This window comes from Emiliania huxleyi, assembly GCF_000372725.1.
Source record: "Emiliania huxleyi CCMP1516 unplaced genomic scaffold EMIHUscaffold_39, whole genome shotgun sequence".
Taxonomy (NCBI): domain Eukaryota; phylum Haptophyta; order Isochrysidales; family Noelaerhabdaceae; genus Emiliania; species Emiliania huxleyi.
In genome coordinates, this window is record NW_005199045.1 from 508,074 (window position 1) to 529,984 (window position 21,911).

Genomic DNA, 21,911 nt, shown 5'->3' on the forward strand with positions numbered 1-21,911 from the left:
GAGAGTGTGTTCGGCCCGTTGACGAACTCACGGAATGTGAGCGACTTGGTGCACGCTGGGTCGAGCATCATGACTCGCACCTCATCCTGGGCGAGGATCCTCGCCCAGGGACCAGCTGTTGGCGTCGCCGTTTTGATCGAGCTGCATCCACTGCATGGTTTCGTAGTCAAGCGTAAACGCCCAGGAGTTGGTGCCTGGGTGACTTGCTGATGAGAGCGCCTTCCAATGGCGTTGGAAGGTTGAGGAAGTACACAGCATTCTGCATCGAAAACGGAATCTCTCTTGCTTGCAGATGCAGTCTCAGTCTCTCCCACCCCTCATCGAAATCTCAAACTCCCAAAGCGAAAAGGAATCTTCGCCATTTGAGATCTCACGCGTATCGCGTTTCCCCTCTAGAAACTGAGACACTATGTCAAAACCCCACTGAGAAATTATAAATTTCTCTAGAGCTGGTGCCGCCACTAGATGAAATGCTCCACTGGGCCCCCGGAACACGCCTGCGCGGCGGCGAGCAGTGAAGAGGCGCGGAAAGCTGATTTTTTTACTTTTGGACGCATTTCGGGCTCCGTACTGGTTGACGCAGAGCCGCACGCGTCGACCGGCGCCGTTCGCGACCACGAGGGCGGATGCTGGCCATCCCGGGCTCTGTGCACATCGGCAGCGCGCGTTCTACGCGCTCCGCTATCCAGGTCTTGGCGCCCCACCTCGAGAGCGCCGTGTTTATCTCGTGCAATCTCGAGCCATGGAGATTAGGCCGAGATCGCTTTGAGCTGCGGGAGATGTTTGGGAGATACAGCTACAGTCACACGGACCCGCGGGGCGTGCGCAGCTCGCGACGGAGATGTTTGTAGAGCCCGGGCTCGCTGCGAAGCGGTGAGCGGCGCCCGAACGGCACCGGGCCGCGTGCCGCTCTCTGCAGCTCCGACGCGGCCGGGCGGCTGCCAGAGCCGCACGCGCCGACCGGCGCCGTTCGCGATCACGAGGGCGGATGCTGGCCATCCCGGGCTCTGTGCACATCAGCAGCGCGCGTTCTACGCGCTCCGCTGTCCAGATCTTGGCGCCCCACCTCGAAAGCGCCGTTTTTATCTCGTGCAATCTCGAGCCGTGGAGATTAGGGGAGATCGCTTTGAGCTGCGAGAGATGTTTGGGAGATACAGCTACAGTCACACGGACCCGCGGGGCGTGCGCAGCTCGCGACGGAGATGTTTACAGAGCCCGGGCTCGCTGCGAAGCGGTGAGCGGCGCCCGAACGGCAGGGTAGCGTGTCGACCTAGACTGAACGCGACCGAGCAGCAAGGTACTAGGAGTGGCAGCCCGTGACAGCACCGGCAATACGCTTGGGGAGCGGTAGAGCAACGGCCCTGGTAGTGGTGGGCGAAGCAGCGACGGCGATGGCGATGGCAGTGGCGGCCCTGGCGGCGACGGCCGTGTTGGCGGATGAGGCGGCGAGACGGCGACGGCGACCAGGGCGACCTGTGCAGGCCGTCACGAGTCGTCATAGAGGTCGAAGTACTTTTCATCGCCTTCCAAGCCCTCGTCGAGCACGACCGCGTCCGCGCGCGCTGCCGCCGCAGCCCCTGCTCGGCGGAAGGCGTCCTGCAGCGGATGCTCGTAGGGAAGCGCGTCCTCTCGCGCCGCTGCCCGGAGGAGCCAGCGCAGCCGCACGCGCTCCTCGTGCATGAAGGCCGTGTTTGCTGCGCCGGCGGCCTCTCGCTCCCTCCTGTTCCTGAGCGCTCCGAGCGGGCTGATGCCCGGGCTGGTCGAGAGGTACTCGGCAAAGGACTGCTTGCTCATCAGCTCGTCGTCCGCGCAGTAGGCGAAGAGGCGGCGGCGGAACCAATGCGCCCACGGCCCGCACTGGTAGCCGTCGCTCTGCAAGTTGAGCGTCACGCTGACTAGCTGCCAGCCCGTGTCCTTTGGCGCCGCGTCGAAGGCGTCCCGAACGCGCGCTAGAGGATGCGTGCGGCTGAAAATGCTGGTGCCGAACGGCTCCCAGTGCACGGCGAGCCGCTGAGGCCCGATGAGCGCGACGTTGTGCCAATGGGCGCCGTCGCAGACCTGCTGCAACATCACGCAGTCGCAGAGTTGCAGCACCCGCTGCCCTCCTCTTTGACGGAAGATGCTGCATGCCGAGGCTACGTCGCGGGGGTAGTTGTACCGCAGCGGCGAGCCGGCGCCACTCTCGCCGTCTGGACGCTCGTCTACGTAGTGTGCGTTGGCGAGGTTCGAGTCGCTGAACCACTGCCGGTGGTAAGATGAGATGTAGCCAGCCTCGCCGACGCGCAAGTGGGGCGGTCCCTGTAGCTCTGGCTCCACCAGCTCGACGTCCACCTCCACGTCGTCGGAGCCGGGTCTGCCGGCAAACAGCGCCTCGTCCTCGACCTCGTCCTCCCCTCCCGTCTCTACTTCTCCCTTCCCGCGGGCTTCCATGTCTGATATGATCGTGTCCCACGACACCCCCCCACCCTCGGCGTCCTCGGCTATCGCGCTGCGGCGCCAGCGAGGCGCCTCTGCCGAGCCAATCTGGCTCACATCAGAGACAGGGTTCCACAGCTGTTTCATCGACCATGTCTCCACCTTGGTGAAGAACGGGCACTCCACGTACACGTTCTCCTCCTCGGTATCCTCGTGCAGCCAGCGAATCTTTATCTTGATTCTCATGACCGCCTCGACGCGAGCGAGGTACACCTCTGGGTCTCCATCCTGCCGGACGGCCCAGAGGACCTCCACGACGTTCCCCACCTGCAGCGACCTCCGGATCGCCGCTGTGCTCACGCCCTTCTCCAACGGCCAGCCCGGCTGGCGACCCTCGCCCTCCGCCGAGCTCGCCGTCCCGCCGTCGGCCGCGTCGGTCGAGCCTCCGGCCTCGCCCGAGCCCTCCTCCCCCTCCTCCTCCGCCCCGCCCTCCTCCTCCTCCTCCTGCGGCTCGTCCACGAACGCCGAGAACTCCATGCTGTCGAGCCGGAGATCCTGCAGCTGCGCGGCGAGGCCCTCCTTCTCGGTGACTCGCTTGGACACGTTGTGTCCGAGAGCGGCCGACGCGGCGCTCCAATCGGCTGCCGTTGTCGGGTAAACGTGCCCGCGGTGCCGCGGTGCCGTGAGCCTTGTCGCGCACGTCTCCGACCGGCGCTGCGTCCCGTGCAAATCGCGAGAGAGCGTCTTGACGACCGTCTCCGAGAAGAAGTTGCTGATCGGCACAAAGACGCCGACGCTCCAGATGGAATCGTAGACGTCGCTACCGCCCGCCACGTCGCGCAGCTGCGTCGGCCGCTTACAGCTTGCCAGCAGCTTAAAGACGCCGAGGGCGTCGTCCTGAAACCAGAGGCCGACCCCCTCGGTGGCGTTGGTGATCGCAGCGCTGAGCTCGGTGGCATCGGCCGAGTCGGGGAGGTGCGGCAGCATGCTCTGGATTAAGCCTCCCCGGCCCTGCTTCGCGAGCGCCAGCAGCTCCTGCGCCGAGAGAACAGCATGCTCTCCCTCCTCGTCCATAGTTCCCAGCGCCACGAGCGCGGGGTTCGTCCGCCACGCTGCCGTGTGCTGTCGGAAGTAGGTAGAAGCAGCGCGTGCGGCCTTGCGCACGATGGCCCGCACATCCAGGCGCGAGAACGCCGCCGTGTTCTTGGCGACCATTGCTCGCAGCGGCGCAAAGTCGCCCTTCCATGGACGGCCGCCTTCGAGGTCGCGCGTCTCGTCGTTGTCGCTGGCGAGCGCGTCGAGGTAGGCGAGCCGCAGGCGAAGCACGCGGGGTGCCTTGAACGCCACGCCCGGCCCGTCGTTCTCGGTAAACTTGAGGAAGCGGTCGGCCGACCGCTCGCCGTAGATGGCCAGGAACGAGAGCCACACGCGTATCTCCGGGTCGAGGAGCTCAAGCAGCAGCTCGCGCCGCGCGGCGTCCTTGATCGAGCTCACCTTCTCGAGCAGCGTGGCGCCAGTCAGCGCCAGCTTCTCACCGAACTCGTCGGTCTGCTCGGCGTCGGCAAAGAGCCCCTCGTCGCCCTGCGCGCAGAGCCACTCGTGCAAGAGACAGCACACGATCAGCTCGAGGCGCCGCGTCGTGGGCGCCAGCCACATGCACGTGTACACCCAGTAGAGCCACCGGGTGTCCACGCCTCCCGGCATGTCGCCGAGACGCGCCAGCCCCTCCGAGACGCGGACATAGTTTTTGCAGCCCTTCGACTCCTTGACGGCGAGCACGACGTCGGCCAGCAGCTGCGTCAGAGGGAGCGTGGGGAAGCGTTGGAGGGGTGTGTGAGCGCCTCTTACGTCGGGCGTGGCGCGCCTCCGGGATGCGATGCCGTCCGCTTTTGGTGGAGCCCGAGTGCGCGAGCAGGTGCTCGCGGCGGCAGGCACCAGCCGCCTCGCAGACATTCTTCACCTCGTTGTTGATCACGTGGGACAAGCAGAGGATAAAGAAGCACAGCACGTGCTTTGCCGCACGCATCGAGGTCCAGATGTGCGCAAAGGCGCCGCCCTTGTGCCGCTCCGACGCAATGGTCAAGCTGGCATTGGAGGCGGTGCCGTCGGAGACGCAGAAGTCGATCCGATCGATCGGCAGGCCGAGCTCGTTGACCGCGCGCACGTTGCTCGCGCCGACGTTCACGCCCGTCTTCTTGTGGCCATCGGCGTCTGGCCGGAGCTTAAAGGTGGCGATCACCTCGCGCTCACGCAGCGCCGGCAGCCTCTCGCACGACAGCGTGACGACGACCCAGGCCACCTTGTTGATCGTCACCTCGTCCCACTGCAGCACGTTTCGCCGCTTCGAGAAGGAGTTCTCCACAGCTCTCTGGCGCTGCACGAACCAGAACTGCATGTCGTGCAAGCGGACCGTCTCGTGGCTCTCGTGCTGCGGCCGCTCCGCCTCCGGGAGCGACTTCAGGTACCGCTTCGAGCAGGCCGTGGCGACGCCCTGCGCGCCACGCAGCGAGAGGGTCTTACCCGCCGCCGAATGGTAGAGCACGTTCGTCTCCTCTCGCCATTCTGGGAGGTAGACTCCCCCCGCTCGGCTCGCGGGCAGCGCCAGGGTCGACGCCGCCGCGCCGGGTCTGCCGGGAGGCCGCCACGAGAGCATGGCCACGTGAGTGCGCCGCATAAGCTCGAGGATCGTCTCGCCGGGCAGGACTTCGAGCGTGCGAAAGCGTCCGGCGCCGCGCAGCAACGAGCAGTATTGTCGCTTAAAGCGCTCGAGCTGGACCCGCAGCTCGCGCTGGAGGCTGGGGCTGCGCTGCAGCACCGCGTGGAGGGCGTGCAGCTCGTACAGCCCGCGGAGGCGCGGGATCTCGTCGGGGTGCCGCGCCTGCTCGGCAAGCGCGCGAAAGCACATTCCTAGCCGGCGAGGCTTGAGTGCGACGGCGTTCTCGTCCATGGTCTCCAAGGCAAACTCGGCCATGGACAGCTGCCAGACGGCATCTGTGCCCCACGCAGCCTGCGGGTTGGAGAGCAGGCGCAGCATGTCGCGCTCCTTCTCCTGCCAGAGCTCGCGCAGATTGGCGAGCGCAGTCTCAATCTCCGCCCGCTGCGCTCGCAGCAGCTGCGACCTCGCCAACGCAGATTGCCTAGTCTGCACACCGGTCTCGAGGGCCTCGAGTGCGTCTGCGGCCGCAGCCTCCGCCAGCTGCACGCTGAGGCTACCCGTCGCGACGCCAGCGGCGCTAGTCAGCTGCGAGTCCTCAAGGCGAGGCCGCTGCGCCGTCCTGGCGCCTGTGGCGGTCGCGGGTGACCGACCTTTGCCGTAGCCGGGTTGGCGAACGCAAGCGGAGGCGGTCTGCCCAGCCTTGGAGGCGGCGGCTGCGGCGGGCTGCCGCGCCTTTTGGACGGTAGACGCGCGAGAGGCCTTTTGAACGGCTTCAGCTCGCTGACTGCGCGCCTGCTTTTGGCACACCACCCACTCGCCGCCGACAGCCTCGTATTGTGGTGCTTCCGATCGTGACGAGGGCTCAGACGGACCGCGCGAGCCGGCTGCACCAGAGACCTCCTTTGGAGGACGATGAGCGCCTTGCATGACGCCCTTGGCCTTGCGGCCGTGTGCAGGCTTCTTCTTCGGCGCCATTGCGACCTGCTTTGAAGGCGCCTCGAAGCTAGCTCCGGCAGCACGATGGGTGCGGGTTCATCGCGTGTCTTTTCCTGCGGCCCACTGTGAAGTTGGGATCTGAGCTCTCGTTTTAACACAGCCCGTAAGGTGCCCCGCCGGGGTGCCGGTTCGTTTTCCGCCCACGATCATGACCTCGGAGAACGCATTAGCCGCTACAGCGGAAGCTGTGATTTCGGCTTCCTCGGCAATTTCGATGTAGCGGCTAATGCGTTTCGCGACATAATAGCTAAAACTCGAGCCAGAGCTATGGGCGCCGAGTTCGCCACCCAATTTGTGTTAAAACGGAAGCAGGGCTCGTGGTTGGTTAACTGTAGACCACACGGACGCGCGGCCGGCGGCTGAGAAGGCCACGCAGCCCCTCTTCCTGGTCACTGACGGGAGCACTGGTCGGCGTGAAGACCCCAAGATGGCGCTGTTCGCGCCTCCCGTCCACCACTACCGATCAGGTGGCCGGCCTGGGTGCCCCCCCGGCGGGTGGGAAAGGGCGCAAAGCTCCGTTTCATTGCCTACCCCTGTAGTTTTGACATAGTGCTGAGATTTCGTGGCTGAAGTCTCGACGAAGATTTGGGAGATCTCAAGGGCGGGACTAGAGACTGAGATCTGCCCTGAAATCTTCAGGTCTCACTCCTCTCAATCTCTAAGAAAGACTAGAGATTACCATGACTGACAGAATACGCACAAGATATGGTGGTCACTTTTGGCGGTACTAGTGTTATCCGTGAGGCCAGGTGCGGCGATTCCGCCCGGGGGATTATCGTGGGCACGCCACCACGAACCTCGGGCAGACAGCGCGTGCGCGGCGGCGGAGGGCCGGCGAGCCGCCGGGTTGCCGAACGTCGTCGGCCGACCTCCGCCGCGGACGTCACTGGCCGCAATTCCGGGAGAAAGTGCGCGGGGGCCCGCTTAGTCCTCGTCCTCGTCGGCCTCGTTGTCGTGGATGTTGTAGTACCGGAGCTCGTACGAGTCCTTCTTGTTGGCAATGACGTGCAGCCAATCGCGCAGCTGCTGCTTCTTCAGGTACTTCTTGGAGAGGTACTTGAGATAGCGCTTGGAGAAGTCCGTCTCGGCAGAGACAATCACCTTCGCCTTCTCGCGGGAGACCGTCACAAGGTCGGCGAGGTTGCCAACCTTGCCATTCACCTTGATCTTGTCGAGCAGGAACTTCTCCTGGGCGGCACAGTGCGCGAGCCGGTTGGGGGCGCGCCGCGGGGCGAGCGTCTAGCGGGCGCGAGGGGATGTGCGGCGACGGGAGGGGACGATGAGGCCGGCGGGGGGAGGGGCGGACGACGAGAGCCCGCGACCGGCGCCCGCGAGGGGGGGGGGGGGGGGGCGCACAAAGGACGCGGCATCCATGATGCCGTCGTCGACCGGCTGCGAGCAGTCAATCGCAAACTTCTTGACCACCTTCTTCTTCTGGATCTTCTTGGCCTGCGGGCGGCGGAGGGGCGGGCGCGTGGGCATTCCGCCACGCGCGAGCAGCAGCGACGGATAGCGGGGGGCGGCGACGCACGGGAGCCATGTTGCGGGCGAAGGAGGAGAGAGGAGGGGCCTGGCGCAGCCCCGTGCTTGGCGAGAAGAATTCGCGCAGGCCGCGACGCCTAGCACCACACTCCTCTCCTTGAAATCCCTGTGTGGTGGCGGAAGAGCTCTACAGCTCTACAGCGCTCCAGAGCGCTCTACATCTCTACAGCTCTACAGCGCTCTACACTCTCTACATCCTCTACACCCTCCCTCAGGTGGGTGCTTGGCGAGAAGAATTGGACCTCGTGCAGCCAAGGGCGTTCTGCAGTTAAGGGGAAACCCGGTGCACGGAACGAACCCTCGGAGACCCATGTTTACTTTACGGCCCTTTCCCTGCGAACGCGCACCCCCGGGGCTAGGCCTAGGGCTCTCTAGCCCGTAACCCGCCTCGGCGAGAGTGAGAGAGAGAGAGAGATTTAGCAATACCAAACAACTCTTTTTGTTCTTCGGCTGCCTGCGCAAGAAAGTAAGATTCTTCTTTCACGTGTTACTGCCAGTGCGCGTCAGTCCCCCAAAGTTGTGCAAGCGCGAATTCAAAATTCTTAAATAAATAAATAAAAAAGAGTCGTAGAAAATCCAAAATCCAAATCGCAAACATAGAAACCCAATCACACACAACACACAGCCACGTGGCATAGGAGAGCAGGAGGTAATAAATAAAACGGACACGCGAAACGAGGGGTGGGAGAAGGACAGGGTCCCACCTGCACGAGCAGGATCTTGGAAGGACGATCAGGGACACAGCTCACAGGGGAACGAGAGCGGGGAGCGCATCGCGACACGGAGGGGGGCTGGGCAGGGTTTCACCCACACGCTAGAGTCAAGTTGGGAGTGCTTACTGTTGGGAGTGCTTACTCGTCGCCCTGAATGGTTGCCCAGGTTGTGAGGGACACGATCCCGGCGTGAACACGCCGATCTGACAAAATCCCGAGTGCCTACCGCACGCGCCGCGTCGCGGCGCGTGCGGTGGGCTTTGTTTGAAGTTAAAAGTCGAATCAGAGCGCCGTCGGTGCTGTCCCTCGTTTTCCTCCCACGGACCGCCCGTCCGGCACCGCTCCGGGACGCACGCCGGCGAAGCACCTCAAGCTGCTGTACGGCCCCGGCATCGCCTCCCCTGGCTTAGCTAGACTGAGAGATATTGTGCAAAAGGTTGGTCTCTACAATGTATATGCTGACACTTTACCTCCCAGAGCTCGTCCCGGTCCGCCACGGCCATCCTTGGCCTCCGGACGGCCCCCGGCCGCGGCGCGGTGCGGCGGCGTCACAAATCTGACCACAGAGCCCCGAGGCCCGATCAGGCGTATGCATTGCCCATCCAGGGCTATCACCTGGACCTATCAACAGGCGCCTGCGGCGCCGTGGCCCCGGGGGAGGGCACGTTCACACCTGTCCAACCATTCGTGCAGCACAGGTGCTTCCAACTCTGTCTGCGCGCTCGACGCAAAACAACGCCATGGAGGGCGCGTCCCTCCGCCTAGAGGAGGGACCTCCCGGCGACGAGGAGAGCAAGGCCTCGAAGAAGCAGCGCAAGGACGAGCAGCGGCGGCGCACTCGGGCCCGACAGGCATTTCTGCTCGTTTTCCTCGTCGCAATCCTCGTGGTGTCCAAGCTCGCTGCTCCAGCACCTGCCAGCAAGCAGGTGCCCGGCGACGCATCTCGGCACGGCGCGCTTCAGCACGGAGAAGGCCGAGGCGCGCCCGCGTGGCACTCCCAGCACCCCAGCAACTGGACCAGCTCGAGCGGCGGCCGTCCAAAGGTCACCGACGCGGCCAGCGCGTTTTCGAGGTGGGTGGATGCCGGAAGCTTCGCGGCCGCCTCGCACGGCGGCGGCGGCGGCGAGGGTGAGGGGAGCGCGGCGGCTCATGGGCCGGCGGAGGCGGCCCTCGATGCCAAATGCTATGGCGAGGACGGCGCTGAGTATGACGGCGCTGGGGTGGCGATGTGGGGTAAGGACAACATCCAGCCCGACAGCGCCGCTTGCTGCGCGTCCTGCCGCACTCACAGCGCGGCGCACCCCGGTCGCTCGGGTTGCGCCGTCTGGGTCTTTTGCGCCTCGGCCGCCGGATGCGGCGGCCCGAAGCGCGGCGAGTGCTGGGGCAAGACTCGCTCCCAGAGCCTACTGCCCGTCGTGCGCTCGCGCGGCCAAGGCTGGGTGTCTGGTGCGCTCCTCTCCGACGCCGAGGCGGCGGAGGTGGCGGCGGCGCGCGCGGCAGGAGAGGCGGAGCGCGCGGCGCGGCGGACACGGCCGACCAACCCGAGGGTCTTTCTGGACGTGTCCATCAACGGGGGCGCGGCGTCGAGGATGGAGTTTGTGCTGTACGCCACAGAGGCGCCGCGCGCGGCTGAGAACTTTCGCGCAATGTGCACGGGAGAGAAGGGGGGTAAGCTCACCTTTTCCGGCATGCGATTCTACCGCATCATAGACCAGTTTATCGACCAGGCGGGCGTCAACGGTGTCGGCTCCATCTGGGGATCGTCCTTTGATGACGACCCGGGTGGCCTCGCGCTGAGGCACGACACGCACGCACGCACGCACGCACGCACGCACGCACGCACGCACGCACGCACGCACGCACGCACGCACGCACGCACGCACGCACGCACGCACGCACGCACGCACGCACGCACGCACGCACGCACACCGCTCACCTATCCATCTGGACTTTGAGTCGCGAGGATTGCCCCCCTCCCTGTCCCACCACCTCGTGTGTGTGGAGAAGTTTTACCTCACCTTCCTTAGGCACGACCGCGCCGGGCTGCTCTCGGCGGCGAACTCGGGGCCCGACTCGAACTCGGGCCACTTTTCGGTGGTGGTCTCTCCCGCCCCGCACCTCGACGGCTCGTACACAATCTTTGGCGAGGTGGTCTCGGGCCACGACACCATGATGGCGATCAACAAGCTCTCCGCCAAGGAGAGCGCCACGGGCACCGCCGTCGTCGCTGCAGCCGGCTGCCTCGCGGCTTGCGAGCCCCGGCCGTCGGTAGGCCCGCGCTGCGCGCGGCGCACCGCCGAGGAGAGCGTCGTGCAGGGGCGGAAGATGCACAAGTGCGCCGAATGAGCGAGAGTGAGCGTGGGTGTGGAAAGAGTCCGACGGGTGTGCTGAGGGTTTGCATGGACGGGAAGAAAGAAAGAATTTGAAAAAGAAAACGGACATTGCAAGGGTTAGGGGGGTACTTTACGGCTCTACGTTAGGGCTGCGGCTGGCTGGGTTATACCTTTGAGACCGCCATCCCCAGCGTCCCTCCCTCCTCTAGTCATTGAATCTCAACTTCTCGACTCTCCAACACGAAGTGCTGCGATCGGGGTTGCCCGATTTATTTTTTCTTTCTTTTTTTGGGCCCTGACCCCTGTTGGGCACCCTACCTACCTTTTGCGCAGCAACACCTTAAACTTTTAGGCGGCCCTCCAAATTCGGGTCGGAGCGTAGCGGAGTTGGCCCCGAGTTTGAAAACGGGCGACGGACGCTTGCGTCCTAGGGAGGGGGGGGAAGTAACCTGAAACTGCAACGATGCATGCGTGCAGCACGAACGGCTGCGTGCGATTCAGCGGTCGCGCCGCTGAGCGTTCAGGTCGAGCTCGGCGAGCTGAGCAAGATCATCCAGCGGCGCGACAGCTGAATCGCAAGCGTTGAGGAACGCGAGACAGATCGCGTTCCGCGTTTCAGTTTCACGAAAGGTACCACCCTCCCTAGCCTCCAACAACGCCTCCCCGGCGCAGAGGGGCCCCCGGAGGGATGCTCAACCGCTCCACGCCACCCGCGATCCTATTCCCACAGCGCCGCTGCGAGTAGCCCACACGTTAGTGAGTCCTTCGGTAAGCGCGGGTTAGCGCGGGCTAAATTTTAGTGTGGCTTAACCCGGTGGAACCCACGCTCGCCCGCGCTGACTGACAACTCCGACGTTATTTTCAGGGTCACCATGGAGACGCCAGCTCAGAGTGCCCCCGCGACGGACGCCTCGCCGCCTCAGTCCGCCGATGCCGACGCGCACACGCTGCACGCCCCCGCGCCGGACAGCTCGCCCGCCGCCGCGCCCAGCGAGCCCTCCTGCATCGGCGTGCTCCGCTCTGCGGCCGAGGCGTGCGAGGATGCCGGTTCGGCGGTGCTGTCGGAGCCTTCGGCTGCAGCTGCGGCGCGCGAGCTCTGCGAGCGCGTGCTTGCCCTCCTGCCTGCCGACCAGAGGGGCACCTCTTCCTCCAACGGGATCAACGTGGACGTGGAGCTCGACAAGTGGGTCAACGCTAAGCGTGCGAAAGACTTTGTGACGGCCGACGCAATCCGTGAGAAGCTACGCGCCGCCGGGGTCGATCCGGACCGCGCCCGTCCGCGCGACGTGCGTGGCACCCGTGCCACCGAGTCTCCCTCAACAAAGGTGGCGTCACTCGCCTTTCGCCACATAGGTGTTCCCTCAGGGCGGCGGCGGCGGCGGCGGTGGCGGCGGGTACGGCGGCGGGTACGGCGGCGGCGGGTACGGCGGCGGCGGGTACGGCTACAGGCCGCCGCCGCCCTACGGGGGCCCCCCACCCGGCGGGTACGGCTACCCTGGAGGGTACGGAGGCCCTCCGATGGGGTACGGCGGCGGTTTCGCCCAGGGCCCGGCGGCGGGCGCCAAGCGGCCACGGCAAGAGTACGACGCCGCAACCGAGGCACAGCTGGACCGGTGGCTGGAGGCGAAGCGCGCGAAGGACTTTGCAACTTCGGACTCGATCCGAGACCAGCTGCGCGCGCGCGGCATCGATCCGGACCGCGCGAGGCCGCGATGAAGGGCCGCTGCCCCCCCCCCCCCCACCCCACACCCAAGGGTGACCAGGCGTCGCACCCTGGCGGCGCCGGCGCAGCACCAGCGCCGCGGCGGGTAGGAGCGCAGGGGCCAATGCAGGGCTAATGCACTTGCCGCCGGCGAAGCTTGCAAGCCGCACTTATCTTTTTAGAAATATAGAATTCAACATGTCCAGATAGTGTGGATACGGCTTTAGTGGACGACAGAAGACGTAAACTGTGAGGACCAATGTGGCTCTCAAATGTTATCATATTTTGTCACTGCGTCTGGGGTGCACGCGACGCCTGAAAACAGAAGAGAGCTAGAGAGCGGGGCCCGCGCGCCGCGTATACGTATCTCGCAGGCTCGACAGGGACAGCGACAGGATCCGCGATCTCCCCGCGAGAGCGTCGTGCAGGGCTTTACGACACTCTCTGACGAAGCAGCCGGACGAGCTCGGCGTAACCTGGCTCCGACTCGCTCACGAGGCGATGCCGAACGAGAAAGTCAATCGCGACGAGCGCAGAGTTTGGCTTCCACACCGGCAAATCCTCCCGCAGCGAGCGCAGGACCTCGGCGATGGGCAGGAGGCGGAACTGCTCCACCTCGCCGTCGGAGCATAAAGGCTGAAAGCGGGACGTGAGCGCAAGGTGAGCGACGCGCTAGTGTGGGCCAAGGGTGGGCCATCGCCGCATCTCCACGTCCTCCAGATGGGCAGGATCCCCACTCGAAGGGCAGAGGAGGTGAGGAAAGTCCAGGGGTTGTCTGGGGAGTGTCCATGACGTGTCGGTAAGTGGCGACCTGCAGCCCCTGCGGCATCTCGACGTCGTGGGTCATCAGCACCTTGCGTAGAGAGCAGGGAGTGAGAAGGAGCGACAAGGGTTCAGAAGGATTGACAAGGGAGGAGAAGGCGGAGAGAGGGACCAGATCGCACCTTGGTCGACAGTCCCTTGGGCGTCGCATACCGATACGACACTGACCCGGCCGGCTCGATGGCGGCGATCACCTCCGGCGGTAGACTCGCCTCCTCCTCGCACTCCTTGCGCACGTTCTCGTCGAACGTGAGGGCCGTGGGCTGGCCGCCGGCGACCATCTGGTCGAGCAGCCCGGGGTAGGTCGCCTTGGACATGGAGCGCGTCGCGACCCACATCGCAGAGGGCTCGCGCGAGGAAGGCCGCCTCGGGTCGCGCACCCACCCATTCACGTGCACACCGTAGGACGGCACTCCAAAATAGATCATCGAGGCGCGCTCCATGCGGAGCACCGGCGCCACGCCGCCGCCCGCGGCGACGAATCCGGCCGAGAAGGGGTGCACGTCCTGCAGCTCGTGCCGCAGCTTGGAGCGCGGGATGACGCCGTCCTCCACTAGCTCCTATGGGTCGCACGTGGCTGCCATCATGGAGCGCCGAAGCGACCCCCCGTCGTCTGCGGACTCTCCTCCACAAGCGCGGCCGCAAACTCCGACCGCTCCTTGGCGCCGCTCGCGCCGGGAGCGATCCGCACGGCGAACCCGTTCTCGCACTGGCCGGCGGCCGCCGCGGCCGCCTCGCTGCGCAGCATGCTCGCCTCGACGAGCTCGCACGCGCGGCCGACGGCGAGCTGCGTGGTGAGCGCCTGGGGAAGGCTGAGCTTTGTGATGCCTGGAAGGTGAAGCACGTTGACGGTGGGTGGGCGGGTGTGGGGGAGGGGTATGGGGAGGTGCACCTCGAGAACTGTCGGGTTGAGCCAGCCGACCTGCTCGTCGCCGACCAGCAGCGGCGTGAACTCGCGAAGCGCGTACGAGTTGCACCGCTGCACCGCCGCCAAGAGCTCCCCACGCCCCGCCTCCTCCTTGTACCTGCGGACGTGTCGCAGCGCCCGCGATTGGACGAGGCAGCGTCGCGGCGCGAGCGGAGCGGCCGCTGGAGGGTCAGGCCCGTCGATTGGGGGCGGGGCAGCGGGGCCCAACAGGGAAGGGGGGAGAGCTGGAGGTGTCTCGGAAGCGTCTCGGAAGCGTCTCGGAAGCGTCTGGGCAGTGCCCCTCACCGGATGACGCACTCGCCCTCTGACTCGCCGGCGCCGCAAAATGCGTCGACGTCGTCGGGCGCGCTGCGCCGCCGCTCGCGCTGGAAGCGAGAGAGGCACTCCTCCTCGTCCTCGTCGAGGAAGCAGTAGGGCGCCACGTCGGCCGGGTCCGCCGGCGAAGGCTGCATCGCGGCCCCCACCTCATCCAAGCTCATCTTCCTCCCCCTCCCGCCCGCCAAATCGCTGCGCGCAGCCTCGAGCTTCCCCATGGCCACACTCCGGAGGAATTCCGCAACTTCGCCGAACGTCTCGAGCTCGCTGCGCGCGTTGTCGAAGCGGCGCAGCGGTATGCCCGCGCTCTCGAAAACGCCCACGATCGCCTCGACTGACCGCTTGTGGTCCGAGAGGCGCCGGTTGAGCGCGTCGCTCGTGTCGTCGACGCGCCACACGAGCCGCTCGCAGATCTCGGCGGGCGCGGGCGCGTAGACTGGGTGGTACGTCTGCCCCGTCGCCGAATCGCAGCAGCGGCCGAGCGCAAATTCTCGCGCCAGCTCGTCTGGCCGCTCCACCAACACGACCGCATCCGGCCGCAGCTCGGCCCAGCTACCGCCGACCAACGCCTCCGCCTAGGAGGGCGGCAGGCGGAGGGCGAAGGTCGCATTGGGAGGCTCACCGCAGCGCCGCCGGCGCGACGCGGCAGGGGCGGGGGAGCGAGGCCCAGGAGCGAAGCAGGGGTGATGTGGGCCAGCAGCAGGGAGAGGCTCTCTCTCTCTCTCTCCTGAGACGTTGTTCTCGGGAAGCCGTCCAGGAGCCAGCCGTTGCGCGACGCGTCCGTGCCGCCGCCGAGCCGCTCCCCGAGGAGCTGCAGCACCAGCTCGTCGGGGAGGAGCACGCCAGCAGCCATGACATGCGATGCCTGCTCAATGGGGGCGAGGTGATCAGACGAATAGGAGGAGGGCTCGCGGTCCGCCGCGCACCTCCACGCCGCGGGCTCGCCGCGCCCGCGTCTCGCCGCGGAGCAGCTCGCCGACGCCGATGCAGCGCACCCGAAAGGCCTGCGAGAGCATCGGCGCGATGGTTCCTTTGCCGGCCGCTACGCCACCCATGAGTACAACCCGGAGGGGCGGCAGCGGTGGCAGCTTCGAGAGGGTGGTTCTTGCGTAATCGCGTGCAGCAGACCGCCGCACATACGGCTCCGCGTATGTAAAGGGAGCCCAGCTCACGAGGGAAGGGTCCGCCACGTAGCCCGCGCGGGTAGGAGTGCGCGGAGGCGGCAGCCTCATCGGCCGTTGCTCCAACTCGGCCACGTCGCAATCGTCGGCGGATGCATCGCACAGCAACTCGGCAACCTCGCGATCGCTGACCGATGCATAAACGTCGCACACAGGGCGCAGTCGTCTGAGCCGGCTCGATCTCGTAATCGCAGGGACGAGGCCAAAGGACAGGACGCTTGATGACAGGAGGATGTGGATCATCAGACCCCGGGGGAGCGAAGCAGCCGATCGTGGACTCTGTCGGCGCGCCGATGAAGAATTTTTGCACTCACACCGGGGCTAGGGCTTTCTTGCCCGTAACCCGATGCCAATCATCTGACTGATATGTGTACTTTTGAGCACTTGAGCACTGGATAGGGTCGGTTCCGCATGGTACGGGACCCCTCGATCGTCTCGCCCACCCTCACTGGTGTGTTCATCGGGGGGGGTCATAACAAACACGGTACAGGATCGAGGTGCACGCTGCCGAAGCAGTGTCGTCCCCCCTCTCCCCGACGGCGATGGCGGTGTGACCGATCGAGCTACAAGAGGAGCTTGTTCAGCATGATCCGGGGGGGTCGAGCAGTCCCTCACTTCCACAATGGGTGAGCCTCAGACCTCAAGGCCTATCGCCCCGTCACCTTCGGCTTGCGTGGATTCGAACCACCGCCGGGATGGAAGCTTCCTGCTTCCATCTTAGAGACAGCGCAACGCGTCACCTGTTTCAGTACGCCAGATTCGGTGAGCGCCATGTGCTTTGTTGCAGGGGGGAGGGGGGGGGGAGGGGGGCGAGCGAGAGTTTTTAGCCGGACGGCGAAGTATTCATAGCAACTCGTGGACGTACACTGTAGTCAGACTGCTGTGAGAGCCCCTGTGTGAAGACGCTCCCGCGATAAAGAATTTTATTCTGCGCGGAGCTGGGAAGAGGACCGCCGCAAGCGGCGTGGCGTGGAGCGGTTGAGCATCCCTCCGGGGGCCCCTCTGCGCCGGGGAGGCGTTGTTGGAGGCTAGGACGCAAGCGTCCGTCGCCCTTTTTCAAACTCGGGGCCCACTCACTCCGCTACGCTCGGACGATTTCAGGTGATGCGCCGCAACATGGGTCGGACACTGGGACACAGAGCGCAGCTTATGCTAAGAGGTAGAAGGGGAGATAGAGAGAAAAACCACCCTGTCCCGTTATTGCGTACCATTTGGCTCAGTTGGAGGCACCGTCCAATCGTTCGCCGATATCCGGAACTGAGGTGTCGCTAAATAACTTTCCCCAGAGAAGGTACTCGAGTACACCAACACCACAAAAGCTCTCTCTCTCCTGTCCTCACTCAGAGGGGTCACAACTACCGAGTTCCTAGAGTCTAGCTGCCACGTTCAAACCAGGACGGTGGCAGTGATGGTGCTATCACGGGCATGATCCGTGGAAAGTGGTGGAGCGGGTGGTACGGGATAGTAGAGCAGACGCTTTGTGGGTGGCGGGTATGGGCGGCGGCGTTGGGTGGCCGGCCGAATCATTAGCGGAGCTCCTCCCTCAAGCTCGATCACGCATGACGCACGTTGAGTGACAACGGCGGCGAGCTGCTCAATCAGGCCAGGTGAGCACCTCCAACTCCTCCTCTGAGTCAGACACGACAACGTCGACTGCGCCCTCCTCCTCCTCCTCCTCCAATTCGCCGACTGCGCCCTCCTCCTCCATGGGCTTGATCCGATTCCGCAGCGTGTCGTCCCCAGCGGCGGCGTCTGCGCTGGAGGCGGCCGCGGGCACGCTGGGCTCGATCAACGGCTTCTCCTCAAAGCGCCGAATTCTTGCTTTCAAATTTACGGAGAGATCGCCGCATTTGTGCATGATATTCGGATTTTGCTATTTGTTCGTGTGGGGGTATTGCTGATTTGTCAATGGTACCGCGCGTCTGCGACGCGGGCGCCTTGCGGGCAGAGCCCTTAGGCTTAGCCACCCTTATGTCTTGCGCGGTCAAAACTTCTCCCTCGGCCAACGCTGGGCACGGGACTGGCGCGCACTGGCACTAACACAGGTACACCACGGGAGCCGCCTAAGCGACTCCTGTGCGAGGAAGAACTAAGCAAGCGCGCACAACACGGGGCACGGGACCACTGGCGCGCATTGGCACTAACACGATAAAGAAATAGCAGACGTAAGTGCTCCAGCGTGACGTCATCTCATGCCCCCCCCCCCCACCCCACCCCACCCCACCCCCGATGTCTTGCGTCCACGCCCCCGTTACTACCTGGTGTCCAGCCTCCGGCTGGCTGTCTGTTCTTCACACATCGAACTAAGGGGACGTGTGTCCTCCTCCCAGCCCTAGGTAGCTTGGCATGCGTCTTCTTCCTTCTAGGAACGACGCGCGGAGGAGGAAGGCCGCGACGCGCGAGCCGCGAGGTGGCGTTTCGGCCTAGTCCAGACGAGCGTTCATGGCAGATTGGCAGTTGCTCACTTCTCTCGCACGACACCATGCCTGAGCTGCGTGTAGTGTGATATGTGTGTTGTTTCCGTTTCTTGTTTCCTGTGCACATCTAAAGCCGTACACCCTCGTTTCCTAAATGCTAAAGCACCCGGGGCCGGGCGGCGTTGATTCGTTTCCCGTTCTCGCCGTTCACGGCAAACGGGTGTAAAAGTAAAACGTACCACGCGTACCAGACAGCACAAGAGCACGAGCATGCAGCAAATTTGCACTCCTGCATGCGCATGTTTGTAATTGTATGAGAGAAGACTACTGTACAGTCAACCGCGGCGGCATGTCAGGAGTCAGCGTCACGTCTCAATGCACGCTGCATATGGTATCGCACAAACAACGCGTGAGTTCGGGCAGCTCCCTTCACCTTTCAGCTGGACAGGCGACGCGAGATGAAGACGATGGCGAGGAGGCGGAAGACGAGCACAAAGGCGAGGAGAACCCCGACGTTGGCCCAATAGTTGGCGACTGCATCATACGACTCCCCTCCCACGATGTTGGGCAACCGCAGCCGGTTCTCCAAGACCTTCTCTCCCGTGGCGTACGGCGTCGAGGCAGCATCGCCTGTGAAGACTTTGCCGCGGAAGGCAGCGTTTGCCATCGCCTGCCACGAGTAGTTGAGGTAGTCGACATAGGTGGCCCAGCGGAAGACCCACGTCATGTCCTGCGGGGCGGTGGGAGGGCGGGACCGGCGCCTCAACAAGGTGGTAGGGAGGTGGTGGCGCGCAGGTGTGTGCGGGCGTTCTCAGCCAGCTCGTTCGCCTGCTGGTTCTTGAAGAAGCCGGAGAGCACGGCCATTGGCATGATTGAGCCGGGAGCGAGGAGGACGGCGGTGTTGCTGTCGGGAGAGACGCTGCATATCATGAGGGCCCATGCGTGCGTGGCAAAGACCACCAGCAAGATGGCGAGATAGACTTGGAGGAAGCGGCTGCCGCCGTCGCCCAACGCGAAACCCGACATGGTGCCGGCGATGGCGAGGTAGAGGAGGGGCGGGAGGACGAGCAACGGCGTCTCGACCACCAGCTTGGCGGGCACGAATGTCGCGGGGTTATACCAGTTGTTGCGCACCTCCTTGCGGACCACCGCGAGCTCCGGCAGCACCTACGAAGCTTGGCATGGGTGTATCGCGGACGCCGCACCTCCCTTGTTTTGGAGCACCGCCGCGGGCCGCGCCGAGAGGACGACGGGCAGCGCGTTGATGATGGCGAGGAAGAGCATCGAGAAGAGGAGGATCGAGATGGTGTCGTTGACGCCGGTCAGGTCGTCCGACGTGTCAAAGTAGAGCACGCCCATCACCAGCCCGATGACGGTCGCCGACACGAACCGCAGCTTTGCGAGGAGCGGCTCGCGCCGAATAGCCCGCGCGTTGCGCAGGATGAGCGCGCGCATCTGGGTCCGAAACGTGGCCGCGTACGCGGGCCCGTCGAGTGTGAGGGCCTCGAGCGCCGCTCCGGTTGGCTCGCGGGCAGTAGGCTGCCGCAGGTAATGGGCGCGAACCGCCTCGGGGCTCCCCGCGAGCACCTCAAAGAAGAAGTCGGCCGGGTTGTCGAGCGGCGGGCACGCGAAGCCGGCGGCGGCGAACCAGCGGGCCGGCTGCTGCTCGGCGTGCGAGATCGGCCCCTGGTAGCAGACGGCGCCGCGGTGCAGCAGGAGCAGCCGATCAAACATGTAGAAGGCTGCGGCGGACGGCTGGTGGATGGTGGCCACCACCGCCATCGACTGGGACAGGGAGCGGAGGAGGCGGACGAGGGCCATCGTGGAGACCTGTGAGAGGACGGCGTAAGGAGGCGAGGGCGGATGGGGGTGAGACGTAAAAAAAAAGGTGTGGCGACCTCGGCCGGCAAGTGAGACGTCCCTCGCCGGTCTCCGGAGGCGTCTCTCGAGTGTGTGTGGGTGCCGACCGAGTCTCTCGCAGTGCGTGCCTCTCGAGTGTGTGCCGACCGAAGTCTCTCCCAGTGGGAAGGGTCTCGAGCGGAGACCGAGTCGAGTCCGGAGGTGGGCTCATCGAGCAGCAGCAGCGATGGCCGGCCGGCGAGCTCCAGCGCGACGGACAGCCGCCGCTTCTGCCCGCCGCTGATACCCTTCTTCCCTTCTGGGTGGCCGACGAGGACATCGCGGCACTCGGCAAGGCCAAACTGAGCCAGGAGCTCCTCGCACCGCGCTCTCCGATCGGCCGCCGTCGCGGAGCGGCCCATCTTGAAGAGGCACGCCTCCGCCAGCGACTCGTGCACCGTCAGCGAAGGCGTGAGCAGGTCGTCCTGCGGCACAAAGGTCGCGAAGCGCCGCATGGTGCGGCGGTCATACGGGGAACCGTTCACGCTGATTGTGCCGCTGGTCGGCGTCGTCACGCCCGTGAGCGAGTTGAGGAGCGTGGTCTTCCCAGAGCCGCTCGGCCCCATGACGGCCTTGGCCTTGCTCCACCCCCCCCGCATAGCCGAAATTCAAGGTCCGCGGTCTCTTTTGGCCGCGGCGTTAGAGAGATCCTTTGCTTGTTATGCTTTCTGCTTTCTCTCTCCGATCGCTGGGCGCGGTCACTCACCGGCCCATCACCCGCCTGCCGATCACCTGTCCGCCTCGCCGCGCGCGGGCCGCTCGCCTGCTCGCCACTGCCGCCGCGCGTCCCCGCGCCGCCACGCTTCCCTGTGCACCTGACCGCGCTCGAGCTGCGCAGACGGCGCGCGCTCTGGCAGACAGAGCAGCGGCCGCCCAGGCGGTCGCTGCTCCGCCCCGTCCGAATCCGTCCGCCCGCGCGTGCCGCTGCCGCCGCCGCCGCCACCACCGCCGCCGCGTTTCCCCGCGCCGCCACGCTTCCCTAAAAACAGGCCGTGCCAGGCCGTGCCAGCCCACGAGGCTGCCCGCCCGTCCCGGGGGACACACCAAACAAGGGGTGGGAGAAGGACAGGGTCCCCACCTGCACGAGCAGGCAATCTTAGGCTTCGCACCCCCTCCTTGCGCAGTGTCCCCCACTATGTGTCGCCGTTTACATGGAGTGCGAGGTATCTCGACTGTTGCCATCCCTCAAACTGTCACTCCCCTTGCTCCCGGCCGGGGTGGGGCGCGCGCGGGGGCGGCGGGTGGGCAGAATGTCTGGAAAAGACCGGTTTTCACAGCCTTGTTGGGGAGATGGGGTCCCACGGCCCGCCGCAGGCGCCGATTTTTTCGGATTTTTTTTCGCGCGATTTTTTACTTGCTTGTTTTCATGGGAATTCGGCGTACTTGCGGCCATGCTACCACGCCTTGCGACAGCCTGTCGGCGCTGCTGACCGTGCCCTGCTGCACAATTGACCACCTGCATAGCTCGCGGCCTTAGTATCAAGCATTCAGTGACGACCTGATCGTACGGTCAGTAGGAAGGTGTCCTTCCAACGTGTGCACGCTTCTGGCGCAATGCGCGTCGCCTCGGATTTACGCAGCCATTAGATTTGTCGCTGTAATTTCTCCTTTTCCATAAACGGTCCATTTCTTCTGGTGTCTTAATTCTTCTTCGGTGTACCTGTGTTAGTGCCAGTGCGAGCCAGTCCCGTGCCCAGTCCTGTGCCCAGTGTTGTGCGAGGGAGTTTTGTTGTAAAATTCTTCTTCTGTGACGTCCTTTACTGACGTTCGCGAAGAAGTCTTGCCGACGCGTCCTCAGCTCTTACATGCCAAGCGCTGCTCGCCAGCAGGAACGCTGCGCTGCTCACACGCTCCGGTTCAGCCGTCATGCGTCTCGCAATGACGGTGAAGCTTCCATCATTATCTCCAGAACGTATCTCCTCCAGTCCGTCACGAAAGCTCATCGCACAATCATTGTGCGTAGCGATGCTCCAGTGAGCATACCTTTCCTGA

The 21,911-nt window shown here is 64.8% G+C and overlaps 5 protein-coding genes across 5 annotated transcripts; 2 read left to right on the forward strand and 3 right to left on the reverse strand.

The window, feature by feature from the left end:
• Nucleotides 1-6,754: 6,754 nt before the first annotated feature.
• EMIHUDRAFT_427386 (hypothetical protein) lies at nucleotides 6,755-7,610 on the reverse strand (the record flags this gene model as incomplete). Its single annotated transcript, XM_005771232.1, has 3 exons — nucleotides 6,755-7,255; nucleotides 7,424-7,516; nucleotides 7,599-7,610. 3 exons carry the CDS (start codon nucleotides 7,605-7,607, stop codon nucleotides 6,992-6,994), a joined length of 366 nt encoding a protein of 121 aa, XP_005771289.1. The 3' UTR covers nucleotides 6,755-6,991.
• Nucleotides 7,611-9,860: 2,250 nt separating this feature from the next.
• EMIHUDRAFT_45739 (cyclophilin) lies at nucleotides 9,861-10,533 on the forward strand (the record flags this gene model as incomplete). The annotated part of the gene is made up of 2 exons (XM_005771233.1): nucleotides 9,861-10,064; nucleotides 10,279-10,533. Coding segments are annotated over 2 exons (459 nt in total), but the record flags the coding sequence as incomplete, so codon positions are not given.
• A 994-nt stretch (nucleotides 10,534-11,527) lies between these two features.
• On the forward strand, nucleotides 11,528-12,371 carry EMIHUDRAFT_209486 (hypothetical protein; the record flags this gene model as incomplete). The annotated part of the gene is made up of 2 exons (XM_005771234.1): nucleotides 11,528-12,008; nucleotides 12,157-12,371. The coding sequence occupies 2 exons, from the start codon at nucleotides 11,528-11,530 to the stop codon at nucleotides 12,369-12,371; spliced, it is 696 nt and encodes a 231-aa protein (XP_005771291.1).
• A 254-nt stretch (nucleotides 12,372-12,625) lies between these two features.
• Nucleotides 12,626-15,846, reverse strand: EMIHUDRAFT_209487 (hypothetical protein; the record flags this gene model as incomplete). Its single annotated transcript, XM_005771235.1, has 10 exons — nucleotides 12,626-12,672; nucleotides 12,834-13,029; nucleotides 13,169-13,210; nucleotides 13,302-13,487; nucleotides 13,560-13,739; nucleotides 13,811-13,837; nucleotides 14,072-14,204; nucleotides 14,393-14,997; nucleotides 15,243-15,287; nucleotides 15,349-15,846. The coding sequence occupies 10 exons, from the start codon at nucleotides 15,844-15,846 to the stop codon at nucleotides 12,626-12,628; spliced, it is 1,959 nt and encodes a 652-aa protein (XP_005771292.1).
• A 2,373-nt stretch (nucleotides 15,847-18,219) lies between these two features.
• EMIHUDRAFT_464098 (hypothetical protein) lies at nucleotides 18,220-20,518 on the reverse strand (the record flags this gene model as incomplete). The annotated part of the gene is made up of 4 exons (XM_005771236.1): nucleotides 18,220-18,750; nucleotides 18,879-19,187; nucleotides 19,245-19,850; nucleotides 20,066-20,518. The coding sequence occupies 4 exons, from the start codon at nucleotides 20,516-20,518 to the stop codon at nucleotides 18,457-18,459; spliced, it is 1,662 nt and encodes a 553-aa protein (XP_005771293.1). The 3' UTR covers nucleotides 18,220-18,456.
• Between the last annotated feature and the right edge of the window lie 1,393 nt (nucleotides 20,519-21,911).